The sequence below is a fragment of the Lepisma saccharinum genome, chromosome 15 (assembly GCF_977018435.1).
Source record: "Lepisma saccharinum chromosome 15, izLepSacc3.1, whole genome shotgun sequence".
Taxonomy (NCBI): Eukaryota; Metazoa; Arthropoda; class Insecta; order Zygentoma; family Lepismatidae; genus Lepisma; species Lepisma saccharinum.
In genome coordinates this window covers 16,584,124-16,611,399 of record NC_139243.1, presented here as the reverse complement: position 1 = coordinate 16,611,399, position 27,276 = coordinate 16,584,124, and the positions used below count along the sequence as shown (strand labels likewise).

The 27,276-nt window shown below is 38.5% G+C and overlaps 2 protein-coding genes across 8 annotated transcripts in view; one reads left to right on the top strand and one right to left on the bottom strand.

The window, feature by feature from the left end:
• The window catches only part of LOC145999616 (uncharacterized), a 120,717-nt gene extending 114,573 nt beyond the window's left edge, over window positions 1-6,144 (bottom strand). For all 7 annotated transcript variants that reach the window (XM_083136698.1, XM_083136696.1, XM_083136699.1 and 4 more), the window contains exon 1: window positions 5,690-6,144. In XM_083136698.1, the coding sequence (XP_082992824.1) occupies window positions 5,690-5,860 (171 nt within the window). In that variant the 5' untranslated portion in view covers window positions 5,861-6,144. The remainder of the gene's footprint in view (window positions 1-5,689) is intronic.
• Window positions 6,145-8,327: 2,183 nt separating this feature from the next.
• Window positions 8,328-27,276, top strand: part of LOC145999138 (uncharacterized) — a 134,191-nt gene continuing 115,242 nt past the window's right edge. Inside the window, exons 1-2 of the mRNA XM_083136071.1 lie at window positions 8,328-8,566; window positions 22,413-22,574. Coding sequence (XP_082992197.1) covers window positions 8,393-8,566; window positions 22,413-22,574 — 336 coding nt within the window. The 5' untranslated portion in view covers window positions 8,328-8,392. The remainder of the gene's footprint in view (window positions 8,567-22,412; window positions 22,575-27,276) is intronic.

The following is a 27,276-nucleotide window of genomic DNA, read 5'->3' as shown; positions in this document are numbered from 1 at the left end:
ATGTTATGAAATGGCACCGAAAATCAACCGGTATTGGGAGGGTTACGTAATGGCCCTTTTCCATGCTAAGTTTTCATACGTACGCATTGTGAAACACTCGGGGTGACTACTGCAAAAGCTATTGTGGCCCGTTACGCACAGCAGGCTCTCCTTGCGAAACATTCACCCACGAAAACCACTAGGAGAAGGGCTGCAAGCAAAGTCTCACATACCGTGACATTGACGGCAAGAGGCGCAGAAACTTTGTTTGTCAGTGCAGGGAAAGTTTCCCTTGTGGCTTTATGGTTGTGACGGGATTCGGATATGAGGTTAAGTTGATGATACGCAAGGTGGACAAAAATGTGAAGGTGAATGCCAGATACTTCCACGATTCCATTCTGACACCTATCTATCGCAGAGACATCCCACAATTGAATGGAATGGACGCGAACCAGGTGATGATCCATATGGACAAGGCTTCGAGTCATACTGCCAGAACATCACTACGTTTTATCAGGAAATGGCAGAGGAATTAAGAATTTGTGTCATTCCATTTGAAGACATTCCTGTGAAAAGCCCATATGCCAGTCCAATGAATTTTTGCACATTTGGACTGTTGAAATGACTTCTTCAAAATCGCCACCTGCACACCCTGGATGGTCTATGGAAAGCTTGGGAGGACAGAATTCCCATGCCTGTCGGCGCCGGAGCTTGTTGCAATGGAAACTGTGATGCCGGGCGATAGTCCACAATGCTGGGGGTCCAATAGAACATGATCGGTGGTGGCGGCATGGTATCTCCTAAGGTGAGTACCCATCAAAAATGGTCGGATATAAAGCGAACAACCTTCTGTATATTAAAATATAATGCATATGCATACTGTACACCAGTTGAGCCTTCTTTAGGAAGGTTACTCTGGCAAAGAATTAATTACTTCTAATCCAGTGTTGTACTAATTAATGAATTAAATATCTTTATATAACATTCTAACATGTGTAACTTTATCTCAGTCGGAATCATGGCTTTCATAGTACATATATGAAAAAAAAAAATGCTTGCTCCTGAATTATTTTGAGTTTTGTCTACCTCTGATAGCTATACTGACCAGTATATTCATGTTCAGGAATATCCATCAGAAAATTACTAAAATATATAGCCTGTAGGCCTACACATGACTGTGTTTGCAGTACATATGTAACTTGTGTGTCACTTGATTCATTCTTGCAACCAAGTTGTGGGAAATGCATATTTTCAAGGCACTAATGTGTATTTCATGAATATGGTTTTCTATTATATAAGATCAGCTTAATTTGGTATGGAATGTTTCATTTTATGGCGTTAGTAATTTTACATTGTTAGGAATGTTGGCTCTGACACAGTTAGCAATCACATATGTTTTTCTTGCATATTGAGTATGAATAAAACTGGACTTTAGTTGAGTTGGTGTTTTAAGTCCACCTTATGCACAGTAAGGCTAATTGGGACTGGACCTACAGTTTAAAGTTGGATCCGAACCACTATGTGCCTCCACTGAGTATCGAAGCCAGAAAACTGGACTTCTGTTTTTAGTGCAGTTTTTGTCTAGACACGTTTTATCCAAAAAAATCACCAGTATAACAAGATTCAGGGCTTGGGTTATGAGGCCCTCCAGATCCTGCTACTAGTGGCTCTATAGAGACTATAGGTTTTGTCCACTCTTACAGTGGGCACTCTACATGTGTAGTAGAGTGCCCACTGGCAATGGTAGTGGAGAGTGGCCAATCCAGTGTGATAACAAACACAGCAGCCTGTAAAACGAGGTGCGCATAGTACTTCCTCTAACCACGTTGTAACTCTCAGCACTACCACTGTTATCTGGTTCGTCTGCACCGTATGCCCCCTTCCCTTACCAGCATGTAGAGCACCCACCATAAGAGTAGACAAGAGCTATAATAATAAGTTGCATGCACAAAATAATTAATAAAATAGGTACCATGAAACACAGTATTTTTTACTCATTAACAAATTAAGAATGATGATTGATTGCAATGTTGATTTTTGTTATTTATCATTGCTTTTCTGCCACTTTTGGCTAATAATAACGATGATGAGGTTAAGCAAAAATATGATGAAGTTGATGAAGGAAACACACATGCTCAGGACAAGTTTTAAATCCAGGACCTCTGTCTTTGTACAACACAACCACTCCGGTATTACTACTTACAATGCTTACATTGGGTCCATCTAGTTCGCTTGACTTTTTGACACTAGGCACAGTGCAAGTGTATCCTGCTGTCAGGCTGGTACAAGGAAAAGAGATTCAAACAAATAGATGAATAGCAGTGTTCAAGTTCAAAAAAATCAATAAAAGCATATCTTCTCCTTAAAATACTTATTTGATTAGTTAGCATGTACCACGTGACTATACACCACACAGTACACCACTCCAGAACAGTGCAAATGAACAAGTGCAATGAAATATACAGTGCTACTGTTGATTAATTGATTATCATTTCAATGATATCTCTTGATTCTTGTCTGCAAAAGCATCAATACTTTGTGGTTCTGTCATTTTCAATTGAAAGTAAATCCAGACCACTAAGCTGTTTCTAACTCATACTACTGCATAAATAGATTTTTATAATTATCAGTTTAGCAAACAATCTCTCTGCCTTGCTACTGTGACTGAGACAGTAAAGTAAATGAAGCAAACCTCATCAGGATAATTGAACCTGCCTAACCTACATATTAGCATCAGGAGTCAATATTGGAACATCTTGTGGTAGTTTTCAAACTGCCTGGTGTGCTGGAAAAAAAATCAACTTGCGGTCTGGCCGAAAATAAATGAATATCAATGTAGGCTTGATACATGCAACTAAAGAATGCATTCATCCATTTAATAGGCTGGGCCAGGTCGTACATCATGTACATGTGCAGTTTAAAAATGGGGGAATATAGATCTGATTAAATATATTATACATTAACATTTTCTCATGCAGCTTAAGAAAGGGTTAGTTGGCTAAATTCCATTCGCCATATAAAAAAATTGTTATTATTTGTACTTGCCATGATTGTTTCGCTTTATTTTACTTCACTTCTTGTGCAACTTTTGGCTAATTTGCAAAGATGGGGATGAGTGATGAAATTCATGAATAGACACTCACAAACATCCATACCTAGGCCGGGATTCAAACCGGGGACCCTTTGCATCACTGGGGCCGGCATATTAGTTTCTACATGCTACAACCAATAATATGTTAGGTAAACCATCGAAATCTGTCAATTAAAAAAAATGATTTAAATCTGGAGGGAGGGTAAAATTTTCGGTACTATTATCGTATGAGGGAAACACCTACGAATCATATATTTCGGACTTCTTTACATTGCTAACGTGTTGCGGAACATTTCTTAAGGCGAAATAATGCACTTGTAACCAAGATAATGTCTATTTTTTCTATTTACTAGTACTTACTGTTACTTGTTGTTTCGAATCTGTAACACATTATGGCCGTGATAGCGTACTGGTTTAGGGGGCGTTCTGAGAGTGTTTTGTCGATTTATGCAGTGTTGCAACCTCGTTCACCGGAAAATATCTACTTTCGTGCCCGGATTTGAAATTATGCTAATACGTCGCATTTATGTGTAGAACTTGTAAAATAACCTTGCGATTTACCACGTTCATTGTCCATACACAGCAATTCAGAACCATCTTTCTTTCGCAATTCGTTAATGCTCTTCCTTTACGCACAACACTCTTGCAACCTTGAATATTGACGTCAGACGAGGAATGCCTACGTGGTTAGGTTAGGCCTGTTAGGTTCGGTTCCATTAGCATAAATACAAAGAAAAAATAACATTTTCGCTAAGAGACGCGTTACCTTTGTATTGCCTAACATGAAAAAGCTCTCTCCTGTGACGTCAGAACACAATGTTGCTACAGTGTTGTGCGATAAGTGACACCCATTCGGGTCGGAACCATCTTTCTTTCGCAATTCGTTAATGCTCTTCCTTTAAGCACAACACTCTTACAACCTTGGATATTGACGTCAGACGAGGAATGCCTACGTGGTAAGGTTAGGTTCCATTAGCATAAATACAAAGAAAAATTAATATTTTCGCTAAGAGACGCGTTACCTTGTATTGCCTAACATGAAAAAGCTCTCTCCTGTGACGTCAGAACACAATGTTGCTACAGTGTTGTGCGATAAGTGCCACCCATTCGGGGGAAATGGCTTGTTCCGTGGAGCTGCTGTTCTTATGGTAGGGTTACGTTACGTTAAGAAAACATAGTTTATTTCGTTTTTTTATCGATTACCATACTTGACCGCCAATTATTACATGCAGATTCGTGATTAGGAGGTCTCAATTAGTGAGTAGGCGAAATTTCATAGCAATTGGAGAGTGGTCCGGTATTGTAAACGCGTTCCAAAAAAATTAAGGTATAATGTAACAATACAGGGAATTTCTCCAATTTGTTTGAAATTTCGGATACTTACTAATTTGGGTCTCCTAATCACGAATCTGCACTTAAAATTTGGCGCTCACGTATAGAAATTCCTGAATTATGGCTAGCCCCACGGACCATTGGCGTGTGGTTAGGTTAGGCTAGGTTAGGTTAGGAAACATAGTTAAATTTTAGGGTCGTAGTAATATCAGGAATATATATATATATATATTTCGTTCTTTAAGTATTCGAAACGGAAAATCTTCAGATAAATAATGAGCAATTGTGGATTGTCGGTTGCGATGACTGACCATCTTATTTTGCAAGTTTGACACATGAGCGCCAAATTTTAACTTCAGATTCATGATTAGGAGCCCTAATTTAGTGAGTATGCCGAATTTCAAACAAAATGGAGAAATTCCCGGTATTGTAAAATCGTTCCAAAGTTAAAAATACTCGACACATGGTTCTAGTGAAAACACGGCGAGGCTGAAACACTGGCTACGGGGTTGCATCATCTTAACACACGGAACATTGCACGCTCATGCAGAAAGCAAATGGCGGGAGCAGAAACAGCGTGTCGGACAGAGATTTTCGCAGAAAACAACACGCATTCACATTAAAATGGATCAAATCTATATTCGGGAACTTCCACAACGCTAAAGAAAATGATTTGCGTAAGTACTTTCTCCTGTAAATTTGAAGGAAATTTGAAGAAATCCGTTTCCCTCATAGGATAATGTTACCATATTTTCAAAGCCGGGAAATGGATTTCTTCAAATTTGCAGGAGAAAGTACTTATGTAATTGAGTTTCTGTAGACTTGTGATAGGTCAAGTTATTTCACCATTAATTCATGTTTATATGTGAGTGCTAATGAAACCTAACCTAACCTTGTAGACATACCTTGCCCCTGTCATGGTTTGTGGGGCTATCATGAATTTTTGGGCTACCCATGGATGGTTTTTGGGGCTAACATCAACCATCCACGGGTAACCCCACGAACCATCATGGGACGAGGTATGCCTATGAGGTTAGGTTAGGTTCCATCAGCACTCATTTTCACAGAAAAATACCTACGGAAGGGGAAAAACAAGGAAGATTAATTACTCGATATCTCGAAAATGGAAATTATTTTCATTAAAAAAGCTAAATCCCTTGTTAAACAATCTTTCGCAATGCAGAATAGGTAAGTACAAATGTCAACAATTACAAAATAAACGAGTTACAGAAGTTTCCCGGCTTTGAAAATTTTACCAAAAGGAGTGTTGAAAAAATATATACTTACAATAAGGGATAAACAATTTAGTATATTTTCTTGAATATCGCGTGTTTGTCCTTCCTCTAGCCATATATTCAGTTTCAAATTAGTCCTTGTCAAGCACAGCCTACACAGATTATGAAAATCTTCTCCGATTTGCCGATATTTTTCTTTATTTAGTAATTTGGATCCCATCATTTCAGAAGGTTTCACACTTATTGAAAAAATATCAACACTCCAGACTGTGTTTCAGTTTTCGAATTGTTAACTCGATACCACACCTCACTACAAAAGCTTAATAGCACCACTTCAGAGTTCCTGTGCATATTTTGCTGGTCTTGTTTTAGTAAACTACAATAACAGTCATTGACACCATGAAAAAGTAAAAAGTAATGCTAGAACTGTCTGTTATAATTCGTACATACTAAGTTGACAATAGGAAACGTTGAACCTATTTCTCTGAAATGTTTATGTTTTGGCATAGACATCTGGATATGGAGAAGACCACGGATTACTCGTTTAATGCGTTAAACCACAGACAAATGAACTAACTTCTCTGTGGTTATAATAGTGCAACTTTCGGAACGCGCCGAAAAGTCGGGACATTGATCGAGAAAAAAATTTCCCGTTCCGATTTCGGGAAATAACTTCTTTATTTCTCGAGATCCCTAACAGTCGGGAAATACCTATTGGTCATTTTCAAAAGTCTTTCATTCTCGGACTTTTCTGCATTGTAACTAACTAACTAACTAACTCTCCAGCCTTCTTAAACCCGAGGGTTCATGGCTGCAGCAACACAGGCCTTCCATCTGTCCCTATCTTGAGCAAGATCTATATACTCTTTTCGCCTCCCCGATGGCGCAGTGGTAGCGTCGTCGCCTTGTAATCAAGGGGTCCCGGGTTCGATACCCGGTGGAGGCACAAGTGGTTCGGATCCCACTTTAAACTGTAGGTCCAGTCCCAATTAGCCTTACTGTGCATAAAGTGGACTTAAAACACCAAATCAATCAATCAATATATACTCTTTTCCATCAATACCGATTTCCCTTAGGTCCATCTCAACGTTGTCCCTCCATATTCGTCTTGGCCTTCCTACTGGTCTCTTACCATCAAGTTTCCCAACAAGAATCCTGTAAACTCCTCTTTCCTCTCCCATTCGTGCCACATGGCCTGCCCACCTAAGTCTTCTTGATTTAATTATTCTAATAATATCTGAATATGAATACAAATTATGTAGTTCTAAATTATGTAACCTTCTCCACTCACCTGTCTCCTCATCCCTTTTAGGTCCAAAGATTTTCCTAAGGATCTTATTTTCAAATACTCTCAATTTATGTTCCTCTTTCAATGTAAGGGACCAAGTTTCACACCCATATAATACTACAGGCAAAATTACTGTTTTGTATATTTTAACTTTTAGTTTCTTAGATATTAAACGAGAAGACAAAAGTTTATGAAGAGAGAAGTAACATGCATTTCCTGAATTAAGCCTATTTTTTATTTCCTCTTTAATATAATTTTCATTTGTTAATATTACTCCTAAGTATTTGAATTTGGAAACTGGTTCAAACGAGTTGTTATCAATAATTAGATTTTGATTATTACCTAACACTTGGTTTCGGCCTGTAAGCATATATTTAGTTTTCTCTTTGTTAACTTCTAAACCTATCTCTTTAGCACTTTTGAAAAATATTTTAGCATTTTTCTTAATTGTTTTCACATCATCCCCCAGTAAGTCTACATCATCTGCATATGCTAACAACTGAGTCACACCATTTAATTTTAGTCCTTCTTTAGTTTCTTTTACCTTCCTAACAGCATATTCTAAGGCAAAATTAAAGATCAATGGAGATAATGCATCTCCTTGTTTTAACCCATCATGAATTGTAAATTTTTCAGACATATTAATACCCACACGAATTTTACTTTCTGTTTCACTGGTGCCTATTTTTATCATACTAACAAGCTTCTTAGGTATTCCAAATTCTACTAATATATTATATAATTTATCTCTTTTGACCGAATCATATGCTTTTTTTAAATCAATGAATAGCTGATGGACATTTTGATTATATTCCCACTTTTTTTCAAGTGTCTGTCTGATGTGAAAAATTTGATCTGCAGTTGATCTGTTACGTTTAAATCCACATTGATAATCACCAATAATTTCATTAGCATATGGTGTTAGTCTTGTTAAAAGAATGTTAGATAATATTTTATATGTTGTTAAGAGTATAGAAATTCCACGGTAATTATTGCAGTTCATAATATCACCTTTTTTAAACAGGAACAATTTAATTAACTCAGCTGGTATTAAATCAATGCCAGGTGCTTTGTTATTCTTTAGCCTTTTAATATCATCTTTAACTTCTCTCAATTTCTGCTTTGTAAGTGTCTGTAACGTATCGTAAATTGTTCGTTTTTATTCCAGAAATGGAAAAACAATCACTAAAGGTGAAAATGACGTTTCTAATTCTAGATTTCCAGAGCTTCCGAAAATGTCGAATTTTTCGGAATTTAAAAAAAAATTCGTCCCGACCAAAAAATCCCTCCCTCACGCGCATCCCAGAACGGGCCCTTGATTGTTTTCAAGCAGCTTTATGGAACGTACCTTACATTAAGATGAAGAAGAAGGGAAGCAGAAGACTTAATCTGTGGCGTGATCATTACAGGCGGTGCTTTCAGTGTAAGAATTATGTCATTTGTGTGAATGTGAACCGTTCTGAAATTATGGGATCGAAATTAAAGAATACAAATATTTATCGCTGCACAGAAATCGGAAAAGATTATCGTAGTTTATGTAGACTTTGCTTGACGAAGACAAATGGGAAATTGAACATGTGGCTAGAGGAAGGACAAAGTAGAGATATTCCAGGAAAGATATTGAACTGTTTATCGCTTATTGTGAGTATATTTTATTTGGAAGAATTACTTTTCATTTGTTGATTCGTCATTCGGTTTTCAATGTGGATAATAAATGGTAAATATGCGATAACGCCCGGACACCTTTCACTCATTTATTTCCTTAATTTTACTACTGGTACTTACATATTTTGCCTTGCGGAACATTCTTTAAGTTGAAGTTATGCCTTTTTTCATAAAATACTGTCAACCTTTCATATTACGATTGATTATTTGTCTTACTTGTTCCGCTTCTGTAATAGACAATATGGCGTGCACTCGTAATGCATCATCGCACGTCATGACGCGCCAGCTTGTGTTTTGTCGATTTTCAGTGCGCAAGCAGTGTTTCAAACCTTCATGACGGAATATTACGTACTATTTCAATTTTTTTTTCATGTTTACCTCCACAAACCATGCACGTTAGCCCCAAAAACCATCCACGGGTAGCCCCACAAACCATTGAAGTTAGCTCCAAAATCCATCCATGGGTAGCTCCACAAACCATCCACGGATAGTCCCACAAACCATTCACACAAGGTTAGGTTAGGTTCCATTAGCACTCATTTCACCCCTAAATTCATCGAAAAAAGAAAGCACGGCGAACATAGATAAAAATAGAAATTTTCGTAAAAAGAAGGCATGTTTGGAAACACTGCAGAGATCGCGTCACTTTCAACGCTCTTGCCATCTGCTTGCACACAATGGAAACAACGGCATAATGTGGCAGGCAATGCCAATTTCGGTACTATTGTCGTATGGGTGAAACACCTACGAATCATATATTTCGGACTTCTTTACATTGCTAACGTGTTGCGGAACATTTCTTAAGGCGAAATAATGCATTTCTAACTAAGATAATGTTTATTTTCTCTATTTACGAGTACTTACTGTTACTTGTTGTTTCGAATCTGTAACACATTATGGCTGTGATAGCATACTGGTTTAGGGGGCATTCTGAGAGTGTTTTGTCGATTTATGCAGTGGTGCAAGCTCGTTCACCGGAAAATATCTACTTTCGTGCCCCTATTTGAAATTATGCTAATACGTCGCATTTACGTGTAGAACTTGTAAAATAACCTTGCGATTTACCACGTTCATTGTCCATATAAACAGCAATTCGGAACCATCTTCCTTTCGCAATTCGGAACCATCTTTCTTTCGCAATTCGTTAATGCTCTTCCTTTACGCACAACACTCTTGCAACCTTGAATATTGACGTCAGACGAGGAATGCCTACGTGGTTAGGTTAGGCCTGTTAGGTTCGGTTCCATTAGCATAAATACAAAGAAAAAATAATATTTTCGCTAAGAGACGCGTTACCTTTGTATTGCCTAACATGAAAAAGGTCTCTCCTGTGACGTCAAAACACAATGTTGCTAGAGTGTTGTGCGATAAGTGACACCCATTCGGGTCGGAACCATCTTTCTTTCGAAATTTGTTAATGCTCTTCCTTTACGCACAACCATCTTGCAACCTTGAATATTGACGTCAGACGAGGAATGCCTACGTGGTTAGGTTAGTCCTGTTGGGTTAGGTTCCATTAGCATAGATACAAAGAAAAAATATTATTTTCGATAAGAGACGCGTTAGCTTGTATTGCCTAACATGAAAAAGATCTTTCATGTGACGTCAGAACACAATGTTGGTACAGTGTCGTCAGATAAGTGACACCCATTCGGGTCGGAACCATCTTTCTTTCGTAAATCGTTAATTCTCTTCCTTTACGCACAACAATCTTGCAACCTTGAATATTGACGTCAGACGAGGAATGCCTACGTGGTTAGGTTAGGCCTGTTAGGTTAGGTTCCATTAGCATAAATACAAAGAAAAATTGTAAAAACAGCTCTCTCCTGTGATGTCCGAACACAATGTTGTGCGATAGGGACACCCATTCGGGAAAAAGCTTGTTCCGAACTCCACAGGTGGTTCTAGTGAAAACACGGCGAGGCTGAAACACTGGCTACGGGGTTGCATCGTCTTAACACACAGAACATTGCACTCTCATGCAAAAAGCAAATGGAGGGAGCAGAAACAGCGTGTCGGACAGACATTTTCGCAGAAAACAAAACGCATTCACATTAAAATGGATCAAATCTACATTCAGGAACTTCCAAAACGCTCAAGAAAATGATTTTCGTAAGTACTTTCTCCTGTAAATTTGAAGGAATCCGTTTTACCCATACGATAATGTTACCCCAATTTCTTACGTAAAATGTAATTAATTCTTGTTTTGCAGGCAGCATTAAACTACGAAGTTTTTACTTTCCGTGAAAGAAAATACCTCCAAGAACGTCCAGAATGCTAAAGAAACTCATTTCAGTAAGACTTTCTGCTGTAAATTTGAAGAAATCCGTCCGTACGATATCACATATTTACCTAATAAATATCCTGACAAATATTTAGGATTCAGTATATAAGAGTTTACCACGCTGTTGCTTCGAATTTTTAGGATATTTTGATTTTCCCAACCTGTCTCCTATGGTGACGGTTTAAGTTTGTCGTTTGCAATAACACATTGGCTACCAGATTAATGTGTCACTAGAATGTGAAACAATGAAATGACTGAATCCAATGTGCAGATTTTAAACACCTGCATAAGAATCTCATACATGGGCATTGTTGAGAGGCTATGCAGAGTGCTTTTCTGTGGCTAGTGTGACCGCAAATATGATGGCTAACATATAATGTAGGGAAAGGTCCTCTGAGTGAAATAATTGTGTCAATTGCAGTAGACACAAACTAGCTCTCTCATTCCTAGATCTTTTATACTATACTTCTCATGCTCATATTTTTTAGTTCATAAGAACCGTTCCGTGACCCTTAGATTCGATGATATTCAATATGACGTCAGCAGCACAGAACATGATGGAAAATCTATCCGAAATGCTCACAGTCCAGCAAACGTGAATGTGTAACAAATGCTGCATGCATAAAAATGACACTTTTAATTGTATTATTGGAGATTTCCAAATGAAGTATCCTTTTGGTAAATTAATGCGTTGTGTGCATGTGCCATTGTTCATGTATGGATTGTGAGAGAACATCGTACATTCATACAATTTTATCGGTGGTGTTTATGGCTAGCCCCGTGATTTATGATAATTTTTTATAATTTTTAGCTCAGAGAGATGAGTTTTGGTGATGTGACCACTAACCTTAACCTGAAGCACGATTTAGCGCTGATGCCAATTTTCGGTGTTTTTGTTTTTTTTAGGTTGAGGGTGATACATCCACATTCCGCACATGCATCTCGTGACTTGTGTGGGTATAGTAGCAAATTTTTACACATAAAATGCTGCAAAAGTACTTCGAGATTTTTCTGGTAACACTTTCGTATAGTGGAAACAGATTTCTTACTTTTTACATAAGAAATTACTTACGGAAATCGGTAACACTTTACTATACCGGAGACGGATTTATTCAAATTTACAGGAGAAAGTACTTATGCAAATCATTTTCTCTGTAGCGTTGTTGATGTTCGGGAATGTAGTTTTGATCCATTTTAATGCGAATGCATGTGGTTTTTTACGAAAATCTATTTCCGACGCGATATTGCTTTCTGCACGAGAGCACAATACGCGCTATTGCTGCTGCTACAACATGATGTGTCGAGGATGCGTAGACATTATTTTCGTTAGAAATCCATTATTTCACCTAAAGAAATGTTCTGCAACTCAGAGTAGTACATTGACAATGTAAAAAATTGCGAAATAAATCATTGATAGGTGTCTCCGGTATAGTAAAGTAGTACCCGGAAATAATTTTCTTTAGCATTGTTGAAGTTCGGGAATGTAGTTTTGATCCATTTTAATGTGAAATCAATTATCTGCGAAAATATCTCTCCGACATGCTATTGCTGCTGCCGCCATTTGCTTTCTGCACGTGAGCACAATCTTCCGTGAGTTAGATCGCATAACCCCCGAGTAAGTGTTTCAAACCACAGAGCAAATATACAATATTGAGATATTCTCCAATTTTGCTAATATTTCGCATACTCACTAATTTAGGCCTCACAACCAAGAATCTGAACTTGAAATTTGGGGGTCACGTCTAGAAATTGGAAAATAAGGGGGTCCATGATCTCAACCAACAATGTACAATTGCTCATTATTTATTGCAAGATCTGGTATAATTTAACAATACAGGGAATTTCTCCAATTCGTTTGAAATTTCGGATACTTACTAATTTGGGTCTCCTAATCACGAATCTGCACTTAAAATTTAGCGCTGACGTATGCAAATTCCGGAATTATGGCCAGCCCCACGGACCATTTGCGTTAGCCTCACGAACCATTTGCACGTTGTTAGGTTAGGTAACATAGTTAAATTTTAGGGTCGTGGTAATGTCAGGAATATATATATTTCGTTCTTTAAGTATTCGAAACGGAAAATCTTGCGGTAAATAATGAACAATTGTGCATTTTCGGTTGCAATGACTGACCCTCTTATTTTGCAAGTTTGACACATGAGTGCCAAATTTTGACTTCAGATTCGTGATTAGGAGCCTTAATTTAGTGAGTATGCCGAATTTCAAACAAAATGGAGAAATTCCCGGTATTGTAAAATCTCTCCCAAGATCTATAGTTTCACAACGAAATATACATATTCCTGATATACTACAACCACAAATTTTAACTATGCTTGCCTAACCCAACTGCAACTAATCTAACCTTTCTGTGAATGGTGCATGGGGCTATTTTCCAATGATGCGTGACCTATGCATGCATAGTTCTACGCCCCCAAATTTTAACTACGTATGTCTTCCTAACCTAATCTTTCTGTGAATGGTGCGTGACTTATACGTCCATGGTTCTACACTTTTGTAGCACGTAACTGGTGAAGAGACATTTTTTATAAAAGGAACTGAATCACCGTTTTCAAACTTACCTGTAATTACGAGGCGCATCCAGAAAGTAAGTTTCCCTATTTTTTTCCCGTGAAAGTAAACATAATGAGCCGTGTAAATTGCGCATGCGCAGCAAAGCTAAGACGTATCAATCATATGCCAGGTGGACAGATCCCGCCCGGCACCAGTAGCGAGGCAGCTGTAGTCCGAAGTGGAAGCTCGTATTCCTTCTCCCACCGCATGTCAGTACCGAGGCAGCAGTGGTTCAAAATGAAAGCTCGTATTCCTTCTCCCGCCGCATGCGAGCATTACGCTAATTGACATTCATCGTCAGCTCTGTGAGGTCTATGGGCCGAACATTATGAGTAAGCAGATGGTGCATTGCTGGTGTCGGGAGTTTTCGATAGGTCGTCAAACTGTTCATGATGAAGTGCGCAGTGGGCGTCCCTCATCACTGATGATCTGGTTGTGCTGGTGTGGCAGCCATCGTAGAGAACCGTCGCTTCACGATTACGGAGTTGAGTAGCCTTTTTCCGCAGATATCGCGATCCGTGTTGCTCGGCGCACAGCAGCTGTTTTGACGGAATTTGGCTGGAAGTTGTTTGATCATTCACCTTACAGTCCTGATCTGGCTCCCAGCGATTTTCACGTTTTCTTGCACCTCAAGAAATTCCTGTCCTCCGGTGAGCGTTTTGGCAATGACGAAGAGCTGAAGACGTCTGTCACACGCTGGTTCCATTCACAGGCGGCAGAGTTCTACGACAGTGGAATCCAAAAGTTGATACCACGGTACGAAAAGTGTCTCAATTCTGGTGGTTGCTATGTTGAAAAATAGCTGAACCTTTGCTGTACCTGTTGCCAATAAATGGTTTCCTGAAACTGTTGGTTTTTTTAAAAAAAGTAGAGGAACTTACTTTCTGGATGCGCCTCGTAAAATCCGCATTCTACATGCTCTTATCAATACACATATGGTTTCTGTACAGTTTCAAAGCGTGCCCACATGGACACATGTAACTACCCTCCTTCGGCAGAACACCTAGTTCCATCAATTTGTTAACCAAACCACAACCACCATCTTCTACACTCCACTTATATAACTGTAGCACATTAACATTCTTTTCATTCCTCTCCGCCATTCTTCCACGACCTTCCATGACCAATGCTGTGAAGCAAAGAGAATCACTCTGAACAGCGCTGCAATGCTCTAGACAGCGGAACGGACGTTGATAGTCATTTCTTCACATCATCAAACATGGTTCATATGTTTCTTTATGGGTAATCATCTCGATAATTAACAACATTATTTTACGAGTTCTACAACTCAATGTGCAATTTAAACACATTACCCCCCAAATATTATGTGCATATACGTAAGTACGACTGCATATTTAGTGAGTATATCAACTAGTAAACTAATTATTCAATATCTCTATATTGTAAATTCTTACCATAACTATGCCGTGCTTTCGCTTATAAGATGACGTGTGGAGGATTTTTTAAACAATGCTTACCTGACCTTACGGGAAATTGTGTGTGGGGCTAACATCAATGGTTTGTCAGGCTAACGCCAAATGGTTCTTGAGGTATTAGCATAATTTCAAATCCGGGCACGAAGGTAGGTATTTTTCGGTGAATAAGGTTGCAACACTGCAAAGACACTCGAAAGAAATGATTTATGGGTGTTTCCACTTTACGAAAGTAGTACCGCCGTGGATCAAATTTAACAAACCTATCTATGTGGGAGTTACAGTTCTGGATATGTCCAAGCTACACATGCTGCAGCTTCACTATGATACAATGAAACCTTTTTATAAAGATCTATCTCTAACCATGCATCTGTTTGGGTTTAGAGAACAAGCTATGGAAGTGCCTGTTGCCTCACCAAATCTCACTAATCTCATGTCTAAACTAAATTGACTACTAATTATTCACTTGAACAGTATCCTAACGGAATACAATGAAGATACTGGTAAAATATTTTATATTTTTAATAATCTAAATTATTATAAATTCCCCATTGGTGGGACACTACAATTCACCATAAATTCTGAGAACAAGGGTGAGATAAAAATATTTATTGCTGGGAGTAATATCTATCGTATTACATATGATAAGATTAATAGTATCACCACATATGATATATCTGCAAATGATTGTCTGTATATAGAGTTGCTGGGAGATTACGACAAACTTATACCTGAAATCTCTATGATCCTTAGACAGTCTCCTAACCAAAAACAACAGAAGAAAAAAATCTTGTTTGAGTAAGGGTCATGGAAAGAAATGAACTCTTAGTATACCTCAGTTGAAAAGATTACGGAGTTCCAGAAAAAAGAAACACACTGGTGGTTTCATATTCAGTATTCCAGCTATTTTAGCAGCTCTAAGTGCTGTGGGGAGTCTAGCAGGGGGTAGTGCTGCTAAAACATTTATTGACGCAAAGAAGAACAAAGCTGAACTAGAAGAGCAAAAACGTCATAATTTGGCAATGGAGAAGAAAGGCAAGGATATTAATGCTTTGAGAAAATACACTGGCTGACAAAAAAAGTTAAGCACCCAGAAGGAGTTTTTGGACGTGAATGAAACTACATATGCTGAAAGTCCATGTACCTTTATTGAACTGATTACAATATAGGATGCAAGAGTCAAGGCCGTTGGCAGTTACAGGTGGAATGGTGGCGCCAGGTCAGTAGGGTGTCGCACCCCCTCTGGCCGCAATGCATGCCATTATGCGGTTCGGAATAGTGTCAAACAGCCTTTGGATCCTCTCCTGAAGCACGTTCGTCCACAGGTGTTGCAGCTGTCCCTCCAGATCCCGCCGGTTGGCACTAGGACGGAGTCCCCGTCCAATGTCATCCCTCACATGTTTAATGATGGAGAGTTCCGGGGATCATGCTGGCCATGGGAGGACCTCAACATGCTCTAGGCAGTCCATAGACACATGGGCAGTGTGTGGGACTGCATTATCTTGTTGGAACACTGACCCAGGGTGCTGTGACATAAAGGGTAGGACGTGTTGACGCAGAATGTCTGTGACGTATCGCTGTGCCGTCAAAGTCTGCCGAAGCACTATTAGAGGTAACCTGAACGCATATGCAATGGCTCCGCACACCATGATGCCAGGGGTCACACCTGTGTGTCTCTCCACAATGTAGGCAGGATGTGCCCTCTGCCCTCGATGCCGCCACACCCGCACACGATGGTCATCGGAGGTCATGGAGAAGCGGGACTCAACACTGAACATGATGCGACGCCATTCGTCCTCTGTCCATGCCTCCCGAGCACGGCACCAAAAAAACTGCAGGCGTCGGTGTTGTGGTGTCAACGGCAACCGGCGCATGGGGCGGTAGGACCTGAATCCGGAAGATGCTAATCGACAAGACACTGTGCGGGAACTCACAGGATGTTGTAGAGTGTCCAGTACATGTTCTCGGATGACGGGTGCCGAAGTTGTGGGATCCCGCACTGCTTGGAGCTCCATACGACGGTCCTCCCTCGGGATGGTGTTTCTTGGTCGACCTGAACCTGCACGACGTGCATGGGTGCCCTAATGTACCCATTGATTCCAACATAGGGCCACTGTGACATCTGAATGGCCCACATTCCTGGCAATTGCCCGATACGACCAACGCGCCTCATGCAGTCCCACAATGCGGCCTCTGTCAAATGCTGTCAATTGCTGGATCGGCTGTGTAACGTGTCTGCGAGGCATCGCCGGTGCTTCGTTTTCCTCTTTGAACTTCGTGCTGCACTGTCTGACTCACAGCAGGTGACTGGTCCCACCTTATCAGCAACAAGAGGTGACGTCACAAATGCCCTCTGGTGGGCGTTCTACACATTACAGATCCTTGTACATCTAATCATTTACTCACACATCAATGGTATGCATGTATACCGAAATGGGGTAATCTTCAACCACTCCTTCTGGGTGCTTCACTTTTTTTGTCAGCCAGTGTATATTAAAAAGAAAAATAGAAACACTCCAACTTTGATATTGAAAATTTAATTGAATTACTGGGAATCAAACACTTCAGAGGTGTTTTCATGTCAGATTCTCTACCTATTAAGGGACCATATAAAAAGAGTGTGGAGTAGTCAATTTGGATAGTTTCAAAAATGAAGACACCCACTGGATCTGTTATTACAAACAAGCTAACATTGCTTTTGTTTTTGATTCTTTTGGTGGTATTTCACCATCAGGTTTACTTAGTTATCTCAATACTCCTAATCTCTATTATAGTGACGAGCGTATCCAGGGTTTTAAGGATGTAATTTGTGGCCACCTATGTGCTTCAATGCTGGCCTTCTTATCTGGAATAAATAAACCATCAATTGAAGATTTCAGAAAGCATTGTGGCATCTAAAGCATCATGGGAGTGTTTCATCTTACCAGTGAGACTTCAGTATTGAAACTCAGCTTACACAATGATATTATCTATCCTAAATCTATAGCTCTACGTGCTTTCTACAGTATATATCTTATTCCCAATATCACAGAACACAATAATAGGGTTGCAATAGGAAATGAAAAAAAATATTATTACTCCTGGTCAGTATAATCTATCAACATTACAAGCTCATCTGCCTAGAGTCTATCACAAAACTCTGTTACACATAGAGTAGAATTGGTTTCTGCAACTGAAACAGTTGATCTGGGTACACTTGGTAAACTACTGGGTTTTGAGAATAGCACAAAACTTGAGCCTGCCATCAAACACATAGGTGGCAATATTCCTAAATTCTTGACCATAGAGACTTTGAATATTCATTGTAATGTAGCAGAAGGAATGATTACTAATTCTGATGGCAACATAGGCAGTCACAAACAAACTGGAATCATAGCAACCCTCAAACCAAATTCTGAGTTTATGGAGCCAATCATCTACACACCCTCCTCACCAATTTATTTTCCAGTATCCCACAATCCCACAGACCACATAGAGTAACCAACGAAAAAGGTGAAGTAGTAGATTTTGCAGGTGCTTCTACAACAGCAATCATAGATATTAATATATAAAATAACCATCAACATGGAGAATATTGAATGTTATGAATTGCAGTGTTTCCCTCTCAATTGTCGTACTTTTGCTAATCTCAATGAACCAAACCGTGAGATTGAAATAGATTTGGACATTGGGGACAGTTTTGTACACCCTCACAGGGCTGATTTGTATATCAAATTTGAAGTAGTAAAATATGAGAATGGTGAGGCATTTCCCTCTGGAGCAAATATAAAACTAGTTCTCTCAAGTAGAAATAAAAAAAATATGGTACTGTGATAGATAGACTATCCAGGTATAACTTCTACTGCCATAGGAACACTTAAATTTTCCAAAGTAGATGCAACCTATTACCAGGCAGGGGGATTTGAATCGGGAACCAAAATCTTGACAAAAAGCAAAAATATGTATCTGAAAAATGGACGTAATGAGATTTTCCCCCGTGAAAATTATAATCTGGACATAGCACAAGATGACTATCTCAAATTATATGAAGCATACACTGTTTACAAAAGAGTGACTGAGGGAAACATAGATGTATACTATACTCCCAGTGAATTCAAGGCACACAGACCTATGTTTGTCATCAACACATCAAAAAGAAAACAACAAAATTGTATGCGAATACCATCAGCTTCTGCCTGACAACACTTTATGTAGTGTTATTCTTATTACAGAGAAGACTTTTTTATGTGATGTAAAGAATGAGAGAGTCGCAGAATAATTTTATTTGCTAAAAAATCTTTTTATTTACTAGACCACAATACTACTGTCTGATACGAACTTTTAACTCAGTTCTAACAATGCTACTAACTAACTAACTAATTCCCTAGCCTTCTTAAACCCGAAGGTTCATGGCTGCAGCAACACAGGCCTTCCATCTTTCCCTATCTTGAGCAAGTTCTATATACTCTTTTCCATCCCTACCGATTTCCCTTAGGTCCATCTCAAGGTTGTCCCTCCATCTTCGTCTTGGCCTTCCTACAGGTCTCTTACCATCAGGTTTCCCAACAAGAATCCTGTAAACTCCTCTTTCCTCTCCCATTTGTGCCACATGGCCTGCCCACCTAAGTCTTCTTGATTTAATTATTCTAATAATATCTGGACATGAATACAAATTATGTAGTTCTAAATTATGTAACCTTCTCCACTCACCTGTCTGCTCATCCCTTTTAGGGTCGAAAGATTTTCCTAAGGATCTTATGCAATGCTACAGGATACATTAAAATAATATCCACTTTTCTTAATACTAAATAGTCAAAGTACATATAAAATTTATGAGCAAAGTAGGGTGTCTCAAAAATAACTAGTAATCAAGTAGTCATTAGTTTTTTTATATCTAAGAAACTACCTTGGCACTATTCCCAAACAAGACTAGCCACCTGCTTGGAACATAACTCCAAGAACACTCTTAACCAATCAACAGTGTGTCACATGACCCTGGAGGTAGAATATTCCTGAGCTAGCTTAGTTCGAGACATTCCCAAATTTCACATACAAGTGTAAGTTCCAATTTTCAAATTCTGCAAGTGTAGAGGGGAGGAGAAGGAAGAAGCATACTAATATATGTATACACACCCAACTAATCAACAGTCACGTGACCCTGAGAGTAGAATATTCTCAAGCCAGACATTCAAGAATGTTAATCATCATAGTGCGAGGATTTAGAACTTGTATCATGATTAGACAATTTGCTACACCTATGAATTAGCTAAATCTACCAGAAGATACGAAAATATAGCTTTAGTCCAAATAGGCTATGGTATCAAATGAGGTCGTCCGTAGAAACAATCAACTTATTCTACTCACATCCAAAGTAAATAAGCATCGCTATCCTCTGTACCGAATCATGGTAGATGACGAAAATGACAGAGGCCAGTCAGTTATGTATGTCTTTGTTGCTAATGGAACTCAGAGCATGCTAACTCGTATTTTATCTGCATTTAAAAAGTTCATGGACAACATTGAAAGTGTTCATACTGTTTTCCTTGACAAAGATCAAGGGGAAATAAATACACTGCACAAGGTATTGCCACATGCCAAAATTTTGCTTTGTCATTTTCATGTGATGAAATCTTTCAAAGCTAAAATTGCAGAGTTTCCCATCCCTCGGGACGAAAAAGATGCATTGCTTTTGGCAGTTAAGTAGTTGGTTAATTCGCATAACGAAGACATTTTCAATGCTTCATTGAGTTAAGTGCAGGGACTTCCACCAGAGTTCTAGCTGTACCTCATAGAGAATTGGATAATTTTTAATGACATGTGAGTGAGATATGGTAGAAATGGTTGAATCACGTTTGGAAACAATACAAACAACAGGATAGAAAGTGAGAATGGGAAGCTAAAAAAAATGTGTCACTGCAAGTTGCACGATTGCAGAACGTGTGTCTGAATTTGTGATGTACAGTAACATTTTAAGTGACGAGAGGGTGTACAGTTTGTTTCGGAGTGCAATGACCCAAGAAATTCACTTCGCCGATTCAGACATTCTTAAGAGCATTCTACAAAAATGCACTCCTTACACAGCAAGGAAGATTAGGGATAATTGTAAAGTGATAATGTGAGGAGAAAATACTCAATTATTTGATACTAGATTTTCAAAAGGTAGGGCAGAATTTTCTTTTTTGCTTCATGTACATGTTCGTATAACAAATTCAAACATTGAAAATCATATCATACTATTAGGTTCTATTAAAAAAACATACAAAATTACTCTACCTATGTGAATATATTTATACTACATAGATGTATTTAATAAGCGTACCAAAATATGAAGATAACACTCGGAAAGAACCGCCCATTCAAAAAAGCCAACTTTCTTGAAAACACTGTTTATGTGTAGCTACGAATTTCATATTGGAAAATTGTATTTTACAGTAGGGAGATAAACGAAAACCATGGAACAATAAAAATACTGCCAACTCCTGTATTTTAATTGATTTAAGAGACTTTTGTGAAAAAAGCCATGGAAAAAACTCAGTTTTTTTCTAAAAAAGCAGGGTTTTTTTCCGACCACTTCCAACTCTAGTCTGATGTGTATATATAGTATAAGAACATGAAAGTATAACGTACTGTAATCTGGAAAACAGCTTCAACACAGCAACAGCGACCTGGCTGCATATGATTGTGAGGCTTCCGATTTGCATTTTCATGTCCCGCAGTGTAGACTGCTTCAAAAATAATAATTCCGTACGTTCCCATGTAAATGCCAGCTGCCAAGCCTTGTAAATCTCCTTCTTTTTTATCTTTCCTTTTTTGGCAAGAAAACTGTATCTCTTCTCCGTAAGTCTCCCTCAGGCTCACATTTTTCTTCTTGCAACACCACAATATCCCTCTGCTATAATACATAGAACAAAATTCGCCGCAAGTGATTGAAGAATTAATTTCTGACATTTAATGTGCAATTTGTAGTATACAGGGTAAGTCAAAAACCATAGTGTTATTAAATTCAATGTATATTGTCCATATATGTTCAACATGTTGACCCTCTTCAGCAAGGCACATGTTCAGACGATGCTCACAGTTTTTCAGGACACTGAGGATTGTGGCAGGTGGTATTTGCACAGCATATTCCGTTATCCTGCTTTGCAAATGGTGTAGGTTGCGAATCTGGGTGGAATAAACCATTACCTTCAGGTGACTCCATGGGTAATAATAATCCATTGGTGTCTGACCTCACAGGCCACTCAACAGGACCTCACCAACCTATCCACCTTCCCAGAAACTGGTCATCCAGCCACTGATGTACAATGCAGGGTGGGCACAAAGTCGCTTTCCCCAAAATAAGTAAGGAATAACATATTGGGGAGAGTGACTTTGTGCCCACCCTGTATATTCATCCTATGGTTCTTAACTTTTGACTCACCCATGTATGTACCTTTTGGGTTGGTAAATACAATTTTCATAAATATTCAATATTCATCAAAATTTTATTTACCTAGCGGGTCGTTCAATACCCATGTTCCAACCCTACTTATGACTTCAGTTTTGTGCATTCTAGGTTACAGAGGAAGACAGTTTGCCAAGGTCTGTGTGCTATCCGTGCATAGACAAGCTAGATGATTTCCAGGATTTCCACAACATGTGTCATGAATCAGAAAACCTTCTCAAGGAATACCTGTCATCTGCAAAACAGAGGCGCAAGAGGAAGTCTAGTGTTGAGGTAGTTACTTTTTTTTTACTTGAGTAAATGATAACATACAAAAAGGCAGTCAAACTTTGTTTGCTCGTGGGATGGTAATAGGTGAATTTTGAAAGATAAAAAGTATTAATTTTACACCCACAGTGAAAGGTTTGTGTATTGTAAGGACTTGTGCATAAAATTGCATTTCTTATACAGTGCATTCATTAAGGCTCCTGGCCGAGGCATAACTCCAGAATGGCGAGGCATGACATGGGTGCAGACATTTTCGACCAGTGACATCCTGCTTTTTTTTTTTTTTTTTTTTTACGCACATATTATTAGCATGCAGACAATTATATTTATATTACATAATGATTACTAACTTCTGTTATAAGAGTTGTTCAAAGTGGTGGCCAACTGCATTCACGTATTCCCATCATCTTTCGAAATAATTCTGATTGACATGCAAAAGATCCTCTTCCATAATTCTTGTAAGTTTTGTTTCTCTTAATCTCAGAACTAGTTCCCTGTTTCTCTACCTGTAGCTGCAATGCCAGGTAATTTCTGTGAAAAGTACCCACAAATGTCTCAACAAGATTTGGTTTTCATAACAGTGTCACACATAAAAATTCTTTGTTCTAACAAACTTTTTGATTGGCATATGAATGGTCTCACAATCTTATTAAGCACACACAAACAGACACTGGAATTACACAGGAAGAACTGACACTGATGTGATCTATGAGAATTGACAGACGTGCACACTCTCACTTAAATTAGACAGAGAGAAATTACACCTCCATGCTAAAACGAACAGAACTGTACTGATAATCAAGCAACAATTTTGCCTGCAATGCGAGCTTCAGACAGCTTGTGCACTCTCCCGGTGCCTAAACAATCAAATTTTGCATGTCAATGCGATAGCATTTTGTTTCACAGGATAGTCAAGAATAACAACATTGAAACTGCGCTGTCAACTTGCATATAGTGTTAAATCTGTAATGACATCCATATGGGTAACACTTACCCACTCGACTTTTAAATATATATTTAATCACTTCTGATTATTGTCTGAGGCCACCCTTCTCAGTATATTTCTAATGAACCTTTCTGAGTGTCGGGACCTTGAATCGGCTGTTAGTTACTTCCTTAGTTTTGCTCGCAGGGCTGTAGAAACACTGCCTGGGTAAATTTCACACAACACGCAGTCATACGTTTCAGTTTCGTATTCCAACATGTTGTTTTTTCTAATTTTTATCAATTGTGTGATTCAATTCAAATGTTCAAAGTTAATGAAGTTATATTAATCAATGAAGCATGCATCCTGCTAGGTTAACAATGGGAAGAAAGCAACTTGCAAACAAAGCAAATATGTAATCAAAATTTCATCAAAAGATGCCCGGAATGTGTGAATGCAGTTGGCCATTACTTTGAACAACTCTTATAACGCAGGTTAGTACTCCTTATACAATATTAATATAATTGCCTGTGTGTTAGAAATAAGTGGGAAGTCACGGGTAGAAAATACCGGCATCCACTCCATGCCTTGCCGTTCTGCAGTTACAGCTTTCTCGGCCAGCAGCCAAAACAAACGCACTGTATTATCTTATTCATTCCTATATTTTGCAATAGCAATTCATGCATGTCATGTGGACATCACTGGAAACTATTTCAAAATACATTAAAAATAGAAAATGTATAACCAGAAAAAATAAATTGGGATATAATTTAAAATTCAGCAAAATTACATAAATTGAAATATGTGCATGTGTCTTTCATTATATTTTACATTAAATTCTTTTCAAATGTCTGTTACTGCACTCATCATAATAAAATGGTAATAAAAGTCATGTCCTCCTCCGTAGTCGAGCAGGTTAAGGCGTTCACTCGTCTTGAGATCGTTCGCTGCGTAGGTTCGAATCCGGCTCTGGTCGGAATTTATTCGGCCTACGTATAGGGCTGGTGGCAACCCACCATCGTGAGGAAATTGGGGAGCTCCGAGTGAGTGAGCGTAATCTGGTTGAGACGACTTACTATAACGGCTGGGGATACGTCGGGCTGACCCCCCGACTATTCCAATACTGGTTGAAGATCTCCACACTTAGAGGTGACGAAGGAAAGTGTGGGAGGGAGACCGGCAGTCGGTAGGTAAGCCAAGGCCCTTCATGGGCTGTCCCGCTAAGGATTATTATTTATTATTATTATAATAAAAGTCATATCTGGAGTGGGTAATAAAATACCATATGCAACATTTCAGTCTTCTGACAAGGGTCTTCACCAAGAAATTTGTAAAACAAGTAGATGAAAAGGCTAAGTTGTAGAAGTACAAAAGGTAGTCTTTTTCACAACATACCTGACTGAAGATCTTTATTTAGAAGATTGAAACAGTGCACTTGATCTTGTAATTTACCACTCCCTGTAGGTTTTCCATAACTATTTTATGTAACAAGATCATATAGAATACAGCGGAACCCCAATTTTCACTTCTTGGATTATATTTTTTCCGACATTTTAATTTGTTAGCTGTTGCTCCCTGACAAATGTTTATACTAAGTTACGCTGTAATGTTATGTCTTTTCTGACTTTAGAGCACCATGAGAAATTCAGATACAGCATGGACACAAAAACCAAAACAGATAGGAACCACTGTTTTATTAGATTGGTTCATTGGAACATGCTCAGTTTTTTAGTCTCTGCCCCGTCCATCCTTTTACAGAAACCATAGTGCATGTTACAATTGACAAGAATTGCTACATCTCGTTCCTATTCTTGACTCACTGTTAAAATAGCCAATTTTCTTTGCCTCTGCATCCATTAGGGTGTATCCAAAATTGTCCACCCTCGCTTTTTTCAGCAAGTCAAAAACATACAGTGTGCACCACAACCAGAAGCTGAAGCATCATTATGCTAACCAGTCAGTCTCTGAACTGATGGTGTGTGACATGGGAAGCAACCGATTTCTGTTCCAGTAATATTGCAGTCATCACCATCTTCTTAATTTCATTGCATCCAAGGCTATCATATTGATGTTGAAATTTATGTCTAGCACTTCGAACAAATGTGTCAGCAACTCACTGGATATTTCCTTGCCCAGGCATTTAAACTCCTTCTCAAGGTACTAGCAAATTCTCTGGATGATAGGTGATTTCCTGGCAATCACATTATCTGCTCCAGCTTTCAAGGGTTCTTCAAGGTATCTGGAGAGCTTTAAGTTCCAGAAACAAGCACCTAGCACCATCTTTGCATGCTGGATGTAATTTTACACAGAAGCAAATAGAGGTATACAGGCACAATGAACTTAGCAAGAATCTTGAGTTCTGTTGATATGTAAACTGAAGCAGGCAGTTGTAAGCCACGGAACATGAGATATTTTTTTGAAGCTCTTGTTTTGTACATGTGTGTTGCTAATGATAGCTTCACCAGTGTGCGTACTAATCTGGAAATCATGGAGAAGTGAGGGAATTTACTTTTTCTGGAAATGTCAGGGAAATTTACTGTTTTTCTGTAAAAATCAATATTTTTGTAGCAGGGTACTAAAGGTAAGCTTTTTGAATAAATAAGAGGACAAGAATGAAATTAAAAAATTGTCGGATAAACTAACTACTTTGGTATACTGAATGTAACTAGTAGTTACAGTAGAAATTGTATAGGTATTAAATACTCTAGGAAAAGTAGTAGTGTTTTCAAGTAGAAAGCTACTACAGTAAGTAGCTATTAGAATTCACCATCTTTTGTGGATTGGTATTTGGATTAATGCATATGTTACTAAATTTTACTATAATTATGTATTATTTATGCTATAATTGCTATGATTGTTTGTCAAAAATAATTCTTTGTTTACCATTAGTCAGCACATGGCAAGTGATGTTTAAAAGCTCACCTCCTATCCAACAACCAATTTCTGTTGAGTTTCCTTTCTTGTTATCACTTTTAACATGTGAAGTTAATAATTTAAAGCTTGGTTAATTGGGATTTTAAGTCTAGTGTTTAGCTAAAATGTAGTGAACTTCTCACACACATGTTTATATAAATGAATTGCCCTAATGAGTTGGTCTAGATAATTTTGGTTCCTGGTCTGGAAAACCTGAAAAAGTCAGGGAATTTTGTTTTTACAAAATTGTAGACACCCCTGCTTCACATATTTGCAGAAGGTAATGCTCCTCTGAGTTCAAATCTTGAGTGCAAGATGGGAATTTGTTTATGGATATCCTGAAATTTGTAATTAGCTGGTCTTCTCACAATAACACAGCATTCTTCCTACAGGACCTGAAAGTGCATAAGGTCCTATTGTCTGTCCATTAGCTGTTAACATGGTAGCTCATTGAAATGCAGGAGACAAGTCTACCACTGTAAAATTCTTCCTGCACGGTTCTTGAAGATTGTATGTCTCCTTGCAGATTAGTTATCAAGTCCACATTATTATATTTGTAACCGATCTTAACGCACCCCTTATAAAAGTTGACCCACCCTCGCTGGCGAGAAAAGGGCGGCAAGATAAGCTAACGTCTTTTCTAGCGAACGGTTGATGTGCGTTGCAGAGAAGACAGTCAGAGTCAAGCATTGATACGGTTAGGATCCGTGTTACGTTGGTTATTGGTTTCGCGGGCTGTGAAAAACTGTTGAACTAACGGCCATGATCTCTGCCGGAAAGAGATATAGTGTCTAAGGAACGAACTGTAAGTGAAGTATCGGCCATAATCTCAGCCGGAAAGAGAGATAGTGTCTAAAGAATAAACTGTGA